The sequence below is a fragment of the Scardinius erythrophthalmus genome (assembly GCF_964197995.2).
Source record: "Scardinius erythrophthalmus genome assembly, chromosome: 15".
In the NCBI taxonomy this organism is placed as follows: Eukaryota; Metazoa; Chordata; class Actinopteri; order Cypriniformes; family Leuciscidae; genus Scardinius; species Scardinius erythrophthalmus.
Genome location: NC_138235.1, coordinates 11,409,132 through 11,426,814, shown reverse-complemented (window position 1 = coordinate 11,426,814; position 17,683 = coordinate 11,409,132). Strand labels below are relative to the sequence as shown.

The 17,683-nt window shown below is 43.4% G+C and overlaps 1 protein-coding gene across 1 annotated transcript in view; it reads right to left on the bottom strand.

Moving 5' to 3' along the window:
- Window positions 1–17,683, bottom strand: part of prdm5 (PR domain containing 5) — an 88,463-nt gene that overhangs the window by 2,804 nt on the left and 67,976 nt on the right. The window contains exon 15 of the mRNA XM_081387411.1: window positions 6,451–6,555. Coding sequence (XP_081243537.1) covers window positions 6,451–6,555 — 105 coding nt within the window. The remainder of the gene's footprint in view (window positions 1–6,450; window positions 6,556–17,683) is intronic.

Genomic DNA, 17,683 nt, shown 5'->3' with positions numbered 1-17,683 from the left:
GTAAAATGTAATTTATTCCTGTGATCAAAGCTGAATTTTCAGCATCATTACTCCAGTCTTCAGTGTCACATGATCCTCCAGAAATCATTATAATATGTTATGAATAGAAAGTTCAAAAGAACAGCAGTTATTTGAAATAGAAATCTTTTGTAGCATTATAAATGTCAATTACTGTCACATTTGATAAATTGAATGCATACTTGCTGAATAAAAGTAATAAAAACATCCTACTAACCCCAAACTTTTAAATGGTAGTGTATAATTTATAAATCATTTAGGGGTGAATTTTCAGATAAAAATAACTATACTGTAATATATTTTTCCTGTGACATGGAATGAAATTAATCAAACTGTCATACAAGATTTTGTTCATACCACCCATCTCTACATGCAAGTGCATGTTTGTGTCCTGTATTGCTAGTCGAAAACTTTGAAACGATGCGGCTGAGAAAAAAAAATATAGCAAATATCCACAGATATATATATATATATTGCTGGCCTTTTCATTGTCATGAACAGTGTTAAAAATCCATGTTTCTCAATGATATATCCTAGTGATGACATATAGATGGAGAAGAGCAGTGGTCCAAGCACTGAGCCCTGAGGCACCCCAGTAGCTACAGTAGATGTTGCGACTTAGGCCTCGTTTTCACTGTCAGTGAAATGTGACCCAATTCCGATTTTTTGCTCATATGTGACACAGATCCGATGTGTTCTATGACAGTGTAAACAGGAAAAAAATGCATGCATTCGGATATTTTGAGATCGGTTTCAGGCCTCATTCATATGTGGAAATAAATCGGATATGTGCCAATGCGACTGTCATGTAAACAGGCAGATCGGATTGTCTGAGGCATTAGGCAACGTCTCCACGGTTTAATGACGAGAGAAACTCTGACGCGCTTCTGCAAAGGGACGGATGGCCCGACGAAACGTTGTGTCGCCGTTGGAGAGGAATGTGGACAAACGTTGACACAACATATTGTTGTACACAACAAAATTTCGGACCCACTGCTCCTCGTTAAAGCCAATATTTAAACACAATATTCTCCCACCAGTCCTGAGATCTCTCTCACACACAATAACTGAAGCATATGTGCAATGGTGGCACTTTTCGTCCTCCTTCGCCTCAAAATCATGGTGATGTTTGGCGAACTTCGCATATATCGCAGAGCTAGCATCAAGCATATTTCGCGTCCGCCCATCCGTGCAAGAGAATTTAACCCTTTAAGCATGCGCGATGTTTCAGATAGTATGGCAAGTGTAAACACATGAATCGGATATGGATCACAGTTGAAAGAACGTGTAAACGGACGGTAAGAAAAATCGGATAAAGGTAACAAATCAGAATTGGGCATCAAGACCTGCAGTGTAAACGAGGCCTTAGACACCCCACCCCTGAGAGGTAAGACCTGAACCATTAGAGTCCGGTTCCTGAGATGCCCTTCGTCTTTAGGTATATAGATATATATTGCTTGCATTGTCATGAACAGTGTTAAAAACCTAAAGTTTTTTTTTTTTGCCAACTTCAGTCAGCTTCTGGCCAACACTTGCATTGATTTCAGGGGTCTCGGAGCATGAGTTCTGGCACGTGTGTGTGAACGCGCTAAACAAACCCAGACCCTCTCAGATGTCCACAGCACACGCAGTGTGGTTCACTTGTAAAGATCTTTGTGAACACAACACGCTCAAGTTTCACTTTACTGTCACATTTGTTTAATTCCATTACACAACAGCTATTGCAGGACACCATACAAAAATAATTAAGCACAAATACACTGGAATGCAGTTTATAGGGAAAGAGAAATGTTCATGCTGTAGTGAGCGTACAGAACAAGCAAACACCCAAAGCATCGACAAGTGCTAGAACCCTAGTGTCCTTATATTTCAATGAGAACAAGCTTGTTTAAATACATTCAAATATGTGATTTATGTATGACTTTGAAGTTTGAATGGTCCTTCACTTCAAAGTTGTAAGTCCAACTGAAACACTGTATTGACTAATCAGAAGTCAGGACTTGATCTATCCCTTGTGATAAAGAAGTGTGCTTAAATGTATCGAAAGTGCACTTTAAAGTGTACTCCAAATTTTAAAAATATAGTTAAAAAACTGTACGTACAGATAATATAATATTAATAAACTACTAAAGTGTTCTTAAAGAGTTTCTTAACCCACTTTTTTAAAAAGTGCCCTTCGCAATAATGTCAAATGAAAAGTTCAGAACGATGATCAAAACATAAATGGAGTAGATAGATGTATTTTTCACAAGGGATTCTGTTTTTCTGTGTATGGAAACCCAGCAGAATAACGAGATCAAAGGCAATAAAGTTCTTTTAGAGCAGAAGTGCCGTGATAAACGCTAAAGTGTTTCAAAATGTTCAAATCGTCGTTTTGACATTTCACAAAATAACACCACAAAGATCCTTTTCTTTAACTTCAACAGGAGCCGTGAAAGACAGACATGACCACCCCACAAACCACTTCAAAAGCAGTCAAACACTCAGAGAAAGTGAGTCAATAAATAAATTCGGAGTATAGATGGTTTCTGGCACATTGCACTTCAAAAATTCTACGCATGAAAGAAGTGCCTGAATAATTTGCCACCATTAATGGAAGTCATTCTAACAACCGTCATCAGAGCGCCAGATTTCAGACCAAATCAGTCCAGGCTCAAAAGACTTGTCATGTCAAATGCGGAGAGAAAAAACGAGGAAACAGCCAATTTCATTCTCTTATGGTCTTTAAAACAGTCAAAACTTAGAAAGACATGCTTGCAGCTTGCCACTAAAATCAAATAAATACACGGGGGATGTTTCTCATTTACATCGGTGAAATGTACGTGTAGCGACCGCTCTGTGTGAGAGAGAGAGAGTGTGTGTGTTTAGATTCCTCAAGAGTCTCCTGCAGAGTGTGTTCACTGCTGGCAAAGCGTTTCAGACTGAGAAGAAACTGCTTTTATCTATCGGTTTCTGATTCACGCACTGCCTAAAAGAGAACAATAATAAAGCATTAAATTGTAAGTCTACAGTTGAAGAATAGTAACAGCACACTTCTCCTCAAGCGATGTGATTTGAGGAATCATTCACGTCAGTAGCACAATCAAATCATGCAGCTTTTTGAGGTCGGATGTGCTAATTCTACTGTAAGTGCAACTTAGCACTGTGCCAAAACAACAACAACAACAACAACAATTTAGAACACCTTAGTAACTGCATAGCAACACCCTGGTAACCAGCCAAAACACCCTGGAATCATGGTGGCAAGTTTTGCACTGGGCACCAATGCGATGCACTATAATGCTAATGTTTAAAAAAATAAATAAAACACTGATATTAATATTACACATACGATGGCAAAACTTTACAATAAGCTCCTATTAGTTAATGTTATGTGCATTAACTGACATTGACTAGTACATCTGTTACAGTAGGCCTATGGAATCGAAGACTATCGATTCCAATTATTTTTCGAATGCATTGCGATTCTCTTCCAATGCCTCTTTAGCGCTCTTCTTCGTGAGCATTTGAGCGTGCGGTTAAAAACTAGAGTGCCATCTGCTGTTAAAAAACTAAGCTCAGAATCGATTCAAGAGAATTGCGATGAATTCCGGAAAATTGGAATCGATCCACGAATCGCAATGCATCGATTTATTGTCCCAGCCCTACTTTTTGTAAAGTGTTACCCATCCAATAACATCGTAAAAATCTGATCGCCACTCCAGTCAAGTAGGTGGCAGCATTGCACCTTAACGCTGACTACCACGTCAAAAAACTGAAAAATGAAGACAATACAGTGAGTATCTGAAGAGCAGAGCACTGAAGAGGGGCTTCTGAAGTGACAGAGTGGTGCAGGTATGACGTCACTTTGTAGGCCAATCGGCACTGAGCATCACGCTGGTTCCTTCGAGAAAAAAAAAAAAATTCAAATAGGCTTTTGGGTTACCGCTAAAAACAAGCTCTGTGATCAACAAAAGTTTATGATACTTGCATGTTTTGTCCATCAAGATAATTATCACAGATGAACACAACTTTGATGAATTTTGAAGACTAATTAAATCGTCAGAAGTAAAAAGTTAAAGGCTATAAACAAACCACACCACGGTCCCACGACTTCAACGTCACCATCACTAAGCTTCCCACAACTTCTTTCAGTTCTTATCTAAAAACATTTTCCCAGACCATTTGAGTTAGAATAGTTTATAAGAGCACACTTATAAGCATAACGATGCTGTAAAAGAGGACTGGGTTTACATGTTCAGCGTGATGACGTTTAATCTCCTAGACAGCCTCTGTAGTCCCATTAGCCATTCAACCAAAACCCCATTCAAAAAACCCATTGAGTTCGGGACGATGGAACCGGAAGTGTTAAAATGCTAACTTGCCTACAAAGTGTATCATACCTGCACCACTCTATGAAATGATGAAGTAATGCAAAGACCAAAAACTGATGAACCTCAGTTTTGATGCAATAACATCACAACATTTATTTCTATTAAGAGGTGCATCGATTTTAGGTCAAGATCTTGTATTAACAATGCAAGAGTCCAGCACTCTGTAAAGTCTCCTCCAGCACATCCCACAGACTTTCAATGAGTTTAAGGTCTGGACTCAGAGGAGCATCAATTCATGTGTGATTCTTCATGCTCATCTAAACTATTCTTACACAGTTTGAGCCTGATGAATCTTGATATCGTCATCCTGGAATATGGCCATGATGTGTCTTCCTACATGGTTGTTTAAAAAATTAAAAGCTACACACTCCATCAATTAGGGTTAGAAGAACTGTTGCCAAACATATAACATGATAGAAACATAGTAATCACTGCAATAATGATCCAATCATAGACTCTTAAGCGTTTGTTTTAGTGTATTTTATCATTAAAATCCCATTCACATTCATCTTGACTGAGAGGGCAGGATAGTCCGGGTGAACGGGCAACGCCTGATCCTGGTGTAGCTTCTACTGCCACACAAAATCATGTCAGGGGAGATAACAGGCGAAAGAGAGAAACTCTGCTCGTACTCAAAACCTAGTTCACCAGTGTGGGACTTATTTGGATCCTAGTGAATAAAGTTCAATAAGATCAGTGGCCAGTTGCATAAATGCTTAGATTAGATCATCTAATATTTTCTTCAAGACTGGTCACATATTTTTTTAACTCCGTTCATAAAAAGATATTGGTCTTTCGATTTAAATCTAAAAGTAAGACTGATTAGCCCTAACTAACTGCGAGTTGGTCAGACTAGTTCAAAAGACTCGATCTTAAGAAGATCATCAGTGCAGATTTTGGGTCCGTTCCTCACACAACCCCACCAAAAGACTTAAGAAGACTTGTAATATGATTAATCTGAACCACTTTTAAGGTGCTTGTTTGTGGAGCCTCTTTGAATCTTGAAAGCTACCGTCTTCATTTATTGTAATTGCATGGAAAAAAAGTGGCAAGTACTTTATTCAAAATGTCTCCTTTCATTCAGGACGGACATGAGGGTGAGAAAATGATGAATGAATCATTTGGCTGGACTGAGAAACAGAAGACAGTGTGCATGTGTCCCAAGAAGGTCACCATGATTTGGCCAAGTCAGACGTGTTCCTGGATCATCGTATTTTGGAACATTCCTGTCTGAAAGTTTAGTCCTAACCCAATCCCTACCCCTAAACCTAACCCTAACTATAACTTATCCCTAAATTTAGAGGGAAATGGTAAGTGAATAACACTGATGTGGAAGCACATAACCCTGGTTATAAGCCTAAACTAGACATAAACTGTAAATGTGTTCCTCAAATCTGATTGGTTGATTGGAATGTTGTTCCAGGATCAACAAAGATGTGGATCCAGGAACATGTTGCACTTGGTGAAATCACGTTCGTCATCCTAAGAAACCGAGACAATGACGCAGAATGGACACAAACGTCTTTTCAGGGACAGTCCCATGATAAGAGGAGCTCACAACTGGTGTGTTTTGGAGTGAGGCCGGTCTGATTGTGTGTGTCTAAAGGAGCTGAAAGGTCAGAGATGGGTCAGTTTGTGCAGGGCGGTTTCGTCCTTGTGTCCGCCTGGCAGAACGTCCTTCCACTGCGGCTTTAACACCACAGTAACACCCTCACACACACACACACACAGAGAGATGCAGACAGACAGCTTGAGTTTATGTGGGGCGTTCTGGTTCGTGGTCTGATGCGCGTCACGGTGCTGATTATGTGGACTCAGCGTGGGCCGCGGGGTTAAACTCAAGCCCGGCTTTAGCTCTTCCAGCGGTCTAAGACTGAACCCCGCTGAACGTCACACATTACCCACAAGCCACTGCTCTCTCTCGGCTCTTCCACTGGGATGTGGCTGCGGTGTGTCGAGAGCGGTTGTGTGATAGTCAGCCAGAATCAGACATAAAAAGAGCCTGTGTTTGTGTGTCAGAATGCAACATTATGCAATGTGGTTTGCGTGTGTAACTCACGTCGCACTGGAAGGGTTTCTCTCCGGTGTGTGTGCGCATGTGTTCATCCAGACCGCGCTTCTGACTGAAGGCCTTGTTGCACTCGCTGCATTTATACGGCTTCTCCTGGAAGAGAGAGAACGGGAAACAGACGAGATGAGATAAGATGAGAGCAAATGTCATAATTACCAGTGGGGAAACTTGTTAATTAAAGAATCATGGCAAAAGTGAAATAATAGTTCATAACTAAAGGTGATGTGCGTAATTGTTTTATTGCTTAATTTAATATGTAGAGACAGCTTTAATTCATTTGTATGTTGATTTTCCAGAAAACTGCAGTTTTTCTCAACCAGACAGACAGACAGACAGACAGACAGACAGACAGACAGACAGACAGACAGACAGACAGACAGACAGACAGACAGACAGACAGACAGACAGACAGACAGACAGACAGACAGACAGCAACACTGACTCTTAGGATTATATATCAAAATTATATATAAATATCGTGACCACAAATCTAGATTTCCTTCTTATTAACTTGTTTATTCATTTTCTGTTTTTAGTTAAATCGTGGCTATGTTGTACTAATTGGTTTCCTCATTTTACTTTTGTTAAATCGTGTCCATAAACAAATTAATGAATCATGGGAACGAATAAGTACAACGTAACTATTATTTACCTTAAATGGGGGAACTAATTAATAAATCATGGGAACAAATTTTTCATGGACACATTTTCAGTTTTTTTTCTTCCGTACATGACATGCAGAGAAACACACACACACACATACACACGCACTCTCACAAACAGACACACGCACAGACACACACTCACTCACACACGCGCACTCACTCACACATACACACAGACACACAATATACACACACACGCACACATACACGCAGACACACAATATACACTCTCGCGCACACACAGACAAACACACTCTCGCACACACACACACACACACACACACACACACACACACACACACACACACACACACACACACACACACACACACACACAGGCACATATACCACACACACACACACCCACACACATGCACACATGCACGCACACACGCACACATGCACGCTCACACGCACATACATACATATATATATATATATATATATATATATATATATATACATACATACATATATATATATATATATATATATATATATATATATATATATATAAATATATAATACATACTATATAATATTCTATATCTATATTACAAATCAGTATTTCTTCAATGTTTTTAAATCGACACGTCCCTTCCAATGTCACAACTCATCATTCATCTAGAATTCCAAGGTTTCCTTGTACGGTCATTCACGTATTTGAATCTCTTAACTACATACTATTACGAAATATTTCGGACTCCACCTGAAGGACTCAAAACAGGCAGGTGTCTCTTTGAGGAGGACTGGACACTCCTGATGTAGGACTTTCCTACAGTTAGTGTGTTTTTCAGGAGACTAATGAAGAGCTGATACATTCAGAGAGAGAGAATAATCCCTCAGGCATGAACATACATCTGTATGTTTACAGAAACTAGAGATCGCCGTTACACACACACACACTGAAGATGGACTGGGATAAACAAATGAAGTGCCTTTCATGTGTTACACACCTGGAACTCATTTCACATGGACACACACATACATTTACTTATATAACAGACTAAAACACACAGCACTCCTGTCACACCACAAACACATACACACATACCGAATAAAACACACCTGGACATAATAACATACACCTTTGATGTCCTTTTTTTCACGATTTACCCATTGTGTGAGTGTGTGTGTGTGTGTGTGTGTGTGTGTGTGTGTGTGTGTCCTGGTAAACCCTATGCTATGGGGACAGAATTTCCCCACAAGGACATTTTTGTTCCCATGTGGGAAACAGCTTATAAATCATACAGAGTGATATTGTTTGAAAATGTACAAAATGCAGAAGGTTTTCTGTGATGGTTAGGTTGGGGTCGGGTTAGTGTGTGTGTGTGTGTGTTTGTGATGGGTAGGGTTAGTGTAAGGGGAGATAATATACAGTTTGTACAGTATAAAAACCATTGTGTCTATAAAACATGGAAACCCAATGTGTGTGTATGTGTGTGTGTGTGTGTTGAGAAGCATGGTGAACATGCACACATTGATAGTCCACTCACACCTCCGACACCCAGCTATCACGGGAATGGGTGTTCACAGGAAGAGAGGATCCTGGGAAACGGAGCAGGGCGAGGTGTGGTCACACCACACAGGATACGCAAGGTGCCGAGGATCAAGTGTGTGAGTGTATTTGTCAGAGCGAGACGTAATCAATATGGGCCTGGGCCAGAGTGGACACGTGTGTTTGAGTAAGAGAGGCAAAAAGATTGAGTGTAAGATGAGAGTTTTGGCGATTCTAGAGTATAATCCATCCAGCGTGTTGCTGTGAGGCTCCCTCGCTGAATCAGGTCAGCGGTAAAACCGTCAGCTGGGACCATAAGCAACACGACCCCCACACAAATATGCAAAGGTCAACAGTCACAGACTACGACATACGTACATTAGGACAGATGGGCAATAGTGGACGGCCCATAATGCTTTGCAGCTTTGTCAGTCTACTGGAGCAGGTCTTGCTAGAAAAACAGCGAACAAGCCCACAATAAACCGAAACAAATCCAAATGTTTTATGCTGAAAACGAGACCAAAATATCGCTATCTGCACATGCTCACTTTAAAGCATTAGTTCACCTCAAAATGAAAATTTCCTGATAATTTACTCACCGCAATGCTATCCAAGATGTTCATGTCTTTCTTTCTTCAGTGGAAAATAAATTAAGTATTTTGAGGAAAACATTTCAGGATTTTTCTCCACACAATGGACTTCAATGGCAACCAGAATGTTGAGGTTTAAATCAATGCAGTTTTAAAGGGCTCTGAAGTGCTTCAAAGGGCTCTGAGGAACGGGGTCTTATCTAGCGAAACGATCGGTCTTGTGCTGGTCTGCGACGTGCCACGTATTACGTCATCACGTTGGAAAGGTCCCTAATTGGACCCTAAACTAAAGTGTGACCAAACTTTTTTTTTTTTATCCCTACAAGAAAAAAGCTGCTGAAAACATGGGGATCTGGCACAGCATATAATGATTCTCATTTGCATAGAAAGTCATGTTTGTTAAGAAAAAACTGGCAATGACTTTTGAGTACACGAGGTGCATCGCTCTAGAGTGACATCAAAACCTGGAAGAATAATTCGCCAGTGGTTTCCTCGAGATTCTCCAATTGGGTTTTTTTCATTTTATGAGTGAAATTAGGTCTGTGGTAAACATAACATGAAGATACGGTTTGCTCTTCAGCATTAATGTGAATTTTGAATAGGGCTGGGTATCGTTCAAAAAATTTCGATACCAATACCGATACCGATACCTTGATTTCGATACCGGTTCCTGAACGATACTTTTTTTTTGATACCAATTTTATGAAATCCATTTTAACAAGATTACATAACACATTACCTCAGAAAAACTTTGGTTTTATTTTTTCAGTTTGACTCATGCTCCTTAGTGCACAAAGGAACAAAATATTCCTTATACATATACATAAGGAACAAAATATTCCTTATACATATACATAAGGAACAAAATATTTTTTATAAAGAGCTCATGCTCACCAAAGCTGAATTTGTTTGATCAAAAATACAGTAAAACTTGTAATATTGTGGAATAGTATTACAATTTAAAATCTTATTTGAATATATTTCAAAATAATTTATTTATTCCTGTGATGTCAAAGCTGAATTTTCAAAATCATTACTTCAGTGTCACATGATCCTTCAGAAATATGAAAACAGTTTTTGGAAACTATGATAAATTTTTTCATGATTCTTTGATGAATAAAAATTTCAAAAGAACAGCATTTATTTGAAACAGGAATCTTTTGTAATATTACACATGTTTTAAGGTCATTTTTGATCACTTTAATTTACTGAAAAAAATTCTGACCAACCAACACATTTTTGATTGGCAGTGTACGTTCAGTAGGTCATTATTGCAATATAAACACTGTCAGAGTGATCAACAAGGTATCTCTTCATTTACCAGTCGAAGACGGAGCAACTTTCTGCTCTTATGTTTACTCCGTGCACTGTCTTTGCAGCAATTATTTTACCACAAATACTGCAGGAGAAATGTACCCACACTTTTGATCGACTTTTCCACATCTTTAGGGTATTGTGTGTGTGTGCTCGCGTCTCATTGAGTATGTGTGCGAGTTTGTGTGTGTGTGCTCGCGTCTCATATGAGAATGTGCGTGAACAGTTTGTGTGCCGCGTGCGCGTCTCATATGAGTATGTGCGCAGAGAGTTCCGCGCGTCTCGTGTGTGTAGAGTTTGCGTGTATGTGCGTGAGCAACTTTAGGCGTGTCGTTGTGCATATTATAAGTATTTGTTTGAGCACTGACGTTGACGAGTTAACCCCTTAGGTATCGAAATCTGGTACCGAAAAACAAGTAATTTTTCGATACTCGATAGTATCGAGGCAATTCGGTCGGTACCTAAAAAGTATCGAACTCGGTACGCAGCCCTAATTTTGAAGCTATTATGTATATTTTTAAAAAAGTATGTTTTTAACAAGTAACTAGATAAGACAGTTTGGAGTGTGTGCAGTTTACGTTGTAGAACACAAGTACGAAATCGTACAGAAGTATTGTTAAGTTATGTTTACCACAAGCTTTGTTTTACTCATAAATTGAAAAACCCCATTATAAAACCCCATAGGAAAATCTTGAGGGAACCAGCGGCGAATTAGACTTCCAGGTTTTGATGTCACGACTGCAGCCCTCTATTCCAACACAAGTATTTGTGTCATACAGGCCTAAACGGGAAGAAATACCTGTCACTTAAGAGGATTAGCACAGTTCTGTCACTGCTTGTTCTCATTACAGCATCACGATTGCTTTGTTTTCATATGATGTCTTAATGGCTGTGTTTCTGTGCTGTGTCAGTCCACAGCTCATATGTTATGCTGCAGAATTACAGGATCACGGTCCATATTTGGCAAAGCGCTCTAATGATGTGCTGCGTCTGTTCTGCTTTCTTAGGTTTTCCTGGATTAACACTGATGTTGCCACTCTGTCTGTGTTATAAATCTGAGAGACGCTGCTGTTCTCAATGACTGGGGGAAAGATGGGAGAAGTGATACGGTTCTTTCAGGAAATGATGTCATAAACATCCATGCCATCCATCATCAGAGATCAGCTTTCCAAAAACTGTTTGGCTATATAGCAGATTCTATTCAAAGCGTTTCTTAGCTTCCACTATGAAATTTCTCCACCCAATCTTTGGTAGGTTCATTTACATAATAATTTGAAAATCGAGTTGGTGTGTGCAAACGTGTCTAGTTACAGGTAAATGTTAACAGCCATGCCGACTCAAATCCCTGCTGTGTTGATGATATTACAACCTCTGCGAACATTACATATTTTCAGAGGCTGTCATGGCCTTGGCACTGACCAATGAACCCTTTCTCACTTTCAATTCACATTGAAGAACTCACATACTGACAATTGTGCCACTTTTTCTTCACGCTGATGTGCCAAAATTGTGCTATAATATGTGAAGCGGTGAGACATTTCAGAACCAAATGTCTATTGATCACCCCTCATCCATATATGGATCATCGGCATTTGGCTTTTACAGTAATAACAGGGATGTCAATATTTTAAAAACTCACATCTGTTAAATAAGTGGTGTAATATGGTCAATCATGTGTCTGTTGCTGCTTTTATGTCATGCACATGGACATGTCTGGAAACGCACACACACACACACAGATCAGGTGTTTATGTAGTAGCCTTTTCAGGCAGAGGTTGAAGTAAGTGTATTGCTTGTGTTTTGTTCTGTGGTGAGGAGATGTTTCCTAATGACCCGCTGCTGTTGAACGTTAAAAATATCCACTGTAAACACACAACTTCAAAACTTGATTTTAACACAAGGATATAGAGATAAATTCACTATAGTTCCCTAGTATAATATCATATAATATCTTAGTGTATATAGTTTTGTTTAGTGTATATTCTTAGTATAAAGAAAAAACCTCTCAACTCTTCAGTGCCACGTTATGGACTCTTTCTTTGCTATTGTTTGGTTCTCTTACGAGAGTTCTCTCGTACTGCGTTTTATCAAAACGCTACGGGAAAAGTCTCTTTTCACGAAACACTGAAGCAAAAAAATTATCCTTTAATTTTCATATATGTAAAACGCGTTGCGGCAGCAGCAGTCAGCTATGGCGAGACGGCTTGCTCGCTCATTGGCTGCTCTGCGGCAACTGCTTAAGCCTATCGAGCGAGGCCTGAGATGACGTCAGGCCAATGAGGGCGCTTCGCGCCCTCCTCGCCACTTCCCGCCGAAACGGGCGTGGCTTACCTCTATAAAAGGAGCTCGAGAAGGCTGATTCACTTGATTTTAATCTCTTCAGCGAAGCGCACGCATCGCTGGATCACGGAAGCAAGCGTCGTTCGAAGCAAGCACTTCAGCGGGACGAGCCCTCGAAGCCGCTGGCCAACGCCGCCTTCTACAGCCGTACCTGCTGCGCTTTCCGACGCCTATATCCTTTATTGCTATATTGCTCTGTTTTCTGTGTGTGTGTGTGTGTGTGTTCGCTGCAACACTCACCCCTAAAAGAGCTGCGTCTTTTTCAAGACGCCTTCTCATGCAGCGCTCGCGCTCGCTCCGAGCCAATTGCCTACGGTGACTCTGAGGACTCGCCAGGCATCCTTTCCGAGGCTGCCCTTCCTGGAAGCGGACGGCGGGATTAGTTTTTCTTTACGTTACAAGAAAAGCTACCCTGCCTCTGCACGCGTCATTCACCGGCGAAGGAGAAAAGAGTGTTCTTAGTCCCACCGTTGGTCGGTCTGACCTCTTTTCTCTCACATTTCTCAGTTCCCTGTTCGGCGACTGGAAATATTATTGCAGCAAGTGAGTCTGTTACATGCTTGCCTGCCAGCAAACGCCGAAGAATACATGTTGACGCCGCTTTCAAAGCCTGTATCCCCCTGTGGCTCAGTGGTGGAATTATAGGTTCTCCTCGCGGGAGACCGGGGTTCGGATCCCGGTCTGGCGGCATATATATTTATGCCGCCAATGCTTTGCTCTGTAAGTCCCCTGAAGGCGACTGCAGAGATGCATTTTGCAGCCAGCGAGCGCGTAGTACCCGCTTGCCTGCAACCGAACACCGTTTCTACGGTTCCCGCGCGTCACTGGCGAAAGAGAATGGAGTGTTTTCAGCCCCGCTGAATCTGGGCGATTTCCACTCTTCTCACATTCTGGCATTTTGCAGGCGTTCTGAAAATGCAAATCACTCTGTCTGTTCCCCGAGAGGCAACTGCAGACGTGTTTTTTGCTGCCCACGAGCACGTGGTACAGGCCTGCAAGCAAACGCCAGTGTGGATAATACTCGCGCTGACTTTGTCTATGTATCTTCACTGTGGTCCAGTGGTAGATTCTTAGACTTGCGCGCGGCCGATCGGAGGTTCGAACCCCAGGCTGGCCGGCAGAAAATATTTATGCCGCCGAATGCAAATCACTCTGTTTGTTCCCCGAGAGGCAACTGCAGACGTGTTTTTTGCTGGCCACGAGCACGTGGTATATATGCCTGCAAGCAAACGCCAGTGTGGATAATACTCGCGCTGACTTTGTCTATGTATCTTCACTGTGGTCCAGTGGTAGATTCTTAGACTTGCGCGCGGCCGATCGGAGGTTCGAACCCCAGGCCGGCCGGCAGAAAATATTTATGCCGCCGAATGCAAATCACTCTGTTTGTTCCCCGAGTGGCAACTGCAGACGTGTTTTTTGCTGCCCACAAGCACGTGGTACATGCCTGACAAGCAAACGCCAGTGCGGATAATACTCGCGCTGACTTTGTCAATGTATCTTCACTGTGGTCCAGTGGTAGATTCTTAGACTTGCGCGCGGGGGATCGGAGGTTCGAATCCCAGGCCGGCCGGCAGAAAATATTTATGCCGCCGAATGCAAATCACTCTGTTTGTTCCCCGAGAGGCAACTACAGACGTGTTTTTGCTGCCCACGAGCACGGCCGATGATGCTATATGTGTAGAGAAGATGCCCACTGCTAGTGCCCATCCCTACACACTAGCACAGCCCTTCACACAGGGCCCGCGCTCATATATTCGACTCGGGTCGATCACGCACACAACATAGTGAACGTGCCCACTGCCTAGTGCCCACAAACACTATGTTCTGCATGCCTTGTGGTTTCTGTAAAGACGAAACCTGTGTGCATTCACTCTGCTCAGACAGACAGTGCACTCATTGCAGTAACTGTGCCCGCTCTCCCGCGCCCACACTTACTCACGGTACTTCTGGTGTCCCGGCCACGGCCGATGGTGCTATAAATGTAGTGTCGATGCCCACTTCTCAGTGCCCATCCCTACACACAAGCACAGCCCTGCACTTAGGGCTCGCGCAAATAAAATCGACTCAGGTTGATTGCGCTCCCCACATAGTAAAAGTGCCCACTACTCAGTGCCCACGAACACTATGTCTATCAGATCACAGGTTCTCTGTAAAAACGAGACCTGTGAGCGCGCGCGCTGCTTACACAAGCAGCGCGCCCCAAGCAGTAAATGTGCCCGCTCACAGCCCACATCTACTCGCACACATGAGTCCCATGGGACTCGCGCAGCCCCCCCTCACTCAGCCAAACACTGTTGTAAGGTCAAGGGCGAGCGCTCCGCCCGCTGTATTAAGCGCGCCCCCCGCCTCAAATGCCGCAGGCATAACGCCTATGTTTGTGAGCCCCATAGCACCTCTGTCGCACGGCGAACAGAGTGCGCTCTGTATCCGGCCCTTAGCCAACCATGCAGATGCATGGGCAGCGCTTCCAGGGGTTTCGGACTGGGTCTTAGGCATTATAAAGAGAGGCTTCTCGCTACAGTTTTGTCGACGCTCTCCGCGCTTCACAGCGCGCGTCGAAACTTCGGTTCCGCTGAATGTAGCACACCTACTTCGCCGCCGAAATATCAAAACTGATAAGCAAAGGGGCGATAGAGCTTGTTCCCCGAGTTCAAAGCGAACAGGGGATATACAGCAGATACTTTCTAGTCCCCAAAAAGGACGGCGGTATCAGACCCATTCTGGATCTCAGACGACTGAACAGAGTATTAGTGAAACGCCGTTTCAAAATGCTCGCAACCAGCAAAATTCTCGCGCATGTTCGCCGAGAAGACTGGTTCATGTCGATAGATCTGAAGGACGCGTATTTTCAAATACAGATAGCGTCACATCACAGGCGATTCTTGAGATTCGCCTTCGAGGGTCAGACATACCAGTATACAGTCCTGCCTTTCGGCTTGTCCCTGGCACCTCGTACATTTACGAAATGCATGGACGCAGCGCTCGCTCCTCTCAGACTCAGAGGCATGCGAGTGCTGAACTATTTGGACGACTGGTTGATCCTAGCCCAATCACGATCTCAGCTCATAGAGCACAGAGCCATTTTACTCGATCACCTCGAGAATCTTGGTATCACGGTCATTTGGGCGAAGAGTTCACTGAACCCCAGCCAAACGATTCCGTTTCTGGGTATAGTTCTGGACTCACAGTCTACGACAGCGCGGCTGTCGCCACAGCGCGTGCTGAACATTCAGCGCGCGGCGATGTCTTTCCGCCGCGGCGCTTTCACCCTCGCGTCCCGCGAAAACGCTCACTGCCCCGCATTCTTTTCAAAGACTGACAGCGCGCTGTCCCAAAAGTGGCCGCGCTGCCTGCTATACGCTTTTCCCCCCATCTTCCTCCTGCCTCAGGTGTTGGAACGGGTCAGGAAAACGAAATGCCCAGTGCTGCTTGTAGCACCGTTCTGGAAGAACCAGGCATGGTTCCCAGTTCTGATGCAGTTAGCAGACATCGCTCCATGGCCAGTGCCGTTGAGGAGAGATCTCCTCTCGCAGGCCAGGGGCTCGATCTGGCACCCACACCTGGAACTATGGTCCCTTCATGTGTGGGCGCTCAACGGATACCCGTTGGTCTCGCAGAGGGAGTCATGAATACCATCACGGAGGCTAGAGCGCCGTCGACCAGGCGACTCTATGCTTCAAAGTGGTCGGTTTTCTCCGGCTGGTGTACAGCTCGGAGCCTTTCACCCCTCGAATGTGAGGTAACGGAGGTTCTCTCCTTCCTACAAGAGCTGTTGGATAAGGGCAGATCCCCTTCCACGCTCAAAGTGTATGTGGCGGCTATTTCAGCGTTCTCCGGTTCAACGCTGGGTCAGTCACTGGGAAGGAATGATTTAGTCATCCGCTTCCTCAGGGGAGCTAGGAGACTGAATCCACCCAGACCTCCTTCAGTCCCTATGTGGGACCTTTCTACGGTCCTGGCGGCCATGAAAGGTGCCCCTTTCGAGCCTATCCAGTCTATTAGCCTCAAACATTTGTCTTTCAAAACAGTGTTTTTGATGGCTCTCGCTTCAGTGAAGCGCATAGGCGATCCGCACGCGCTCTCTGTGAGCCCGGCGTGCTTGGAGTTTGGTCCTAATGACTCTAAAGTCATACTCAAACCTAAGCACGGCTATGTGCCGAAAGCCCTCAACACGCCTTTTCGGGCTCAGGTTATTTCCCTGGCTGCCCTGCCGGCATCGAGTGAGGAAGGGGACTCGAGTTTTCTTTGCCCTGTTAGGGTTTTAAGAGCTTATATGTCCCGCTCTGCTGTCTTCAGACAGACAGAGCAGCTCTTTGTCTCGTTCAGTGGACGTTCCAAAGGAATGGCTGTTTCGAAACAAAGTCTATCCAGATGGATAGTTGACGCCATAGCGCTGGCTTATACTGCCAAGGGCATTCCATGCCCGTAGGGAGTTAGAGCGCACTCTACGAGAAGCGTTGCTTCTTCGTGGGCTTGGTCCAGCGGGATTTCCCTACAGGATATATGTACGGCGGCAGGCTGGGCCTCTCCGTCTACATTTATCAGGTTTTATAACCTAGAGGTTCCCGCCTTACAGGCTAAGCTTTTGTCGGTGTAATCTGTTCAGCCGTCTAGTCAGACCACTGAAACCCATGCGCAATGCGCTACCGACTATCTTGGGCAGAACTGTGTAAGACCCACATTTCCCACATTAGTTCAGGTTCCCTACCCTGTCTATGTGATGTTATACTTGCGTCTGTGGACATGTCTATTCTACGACGCTACAGTATAGGGAATTAAGGCTCCCACCCTTATTCCCTGACTCTGTGTGAGTC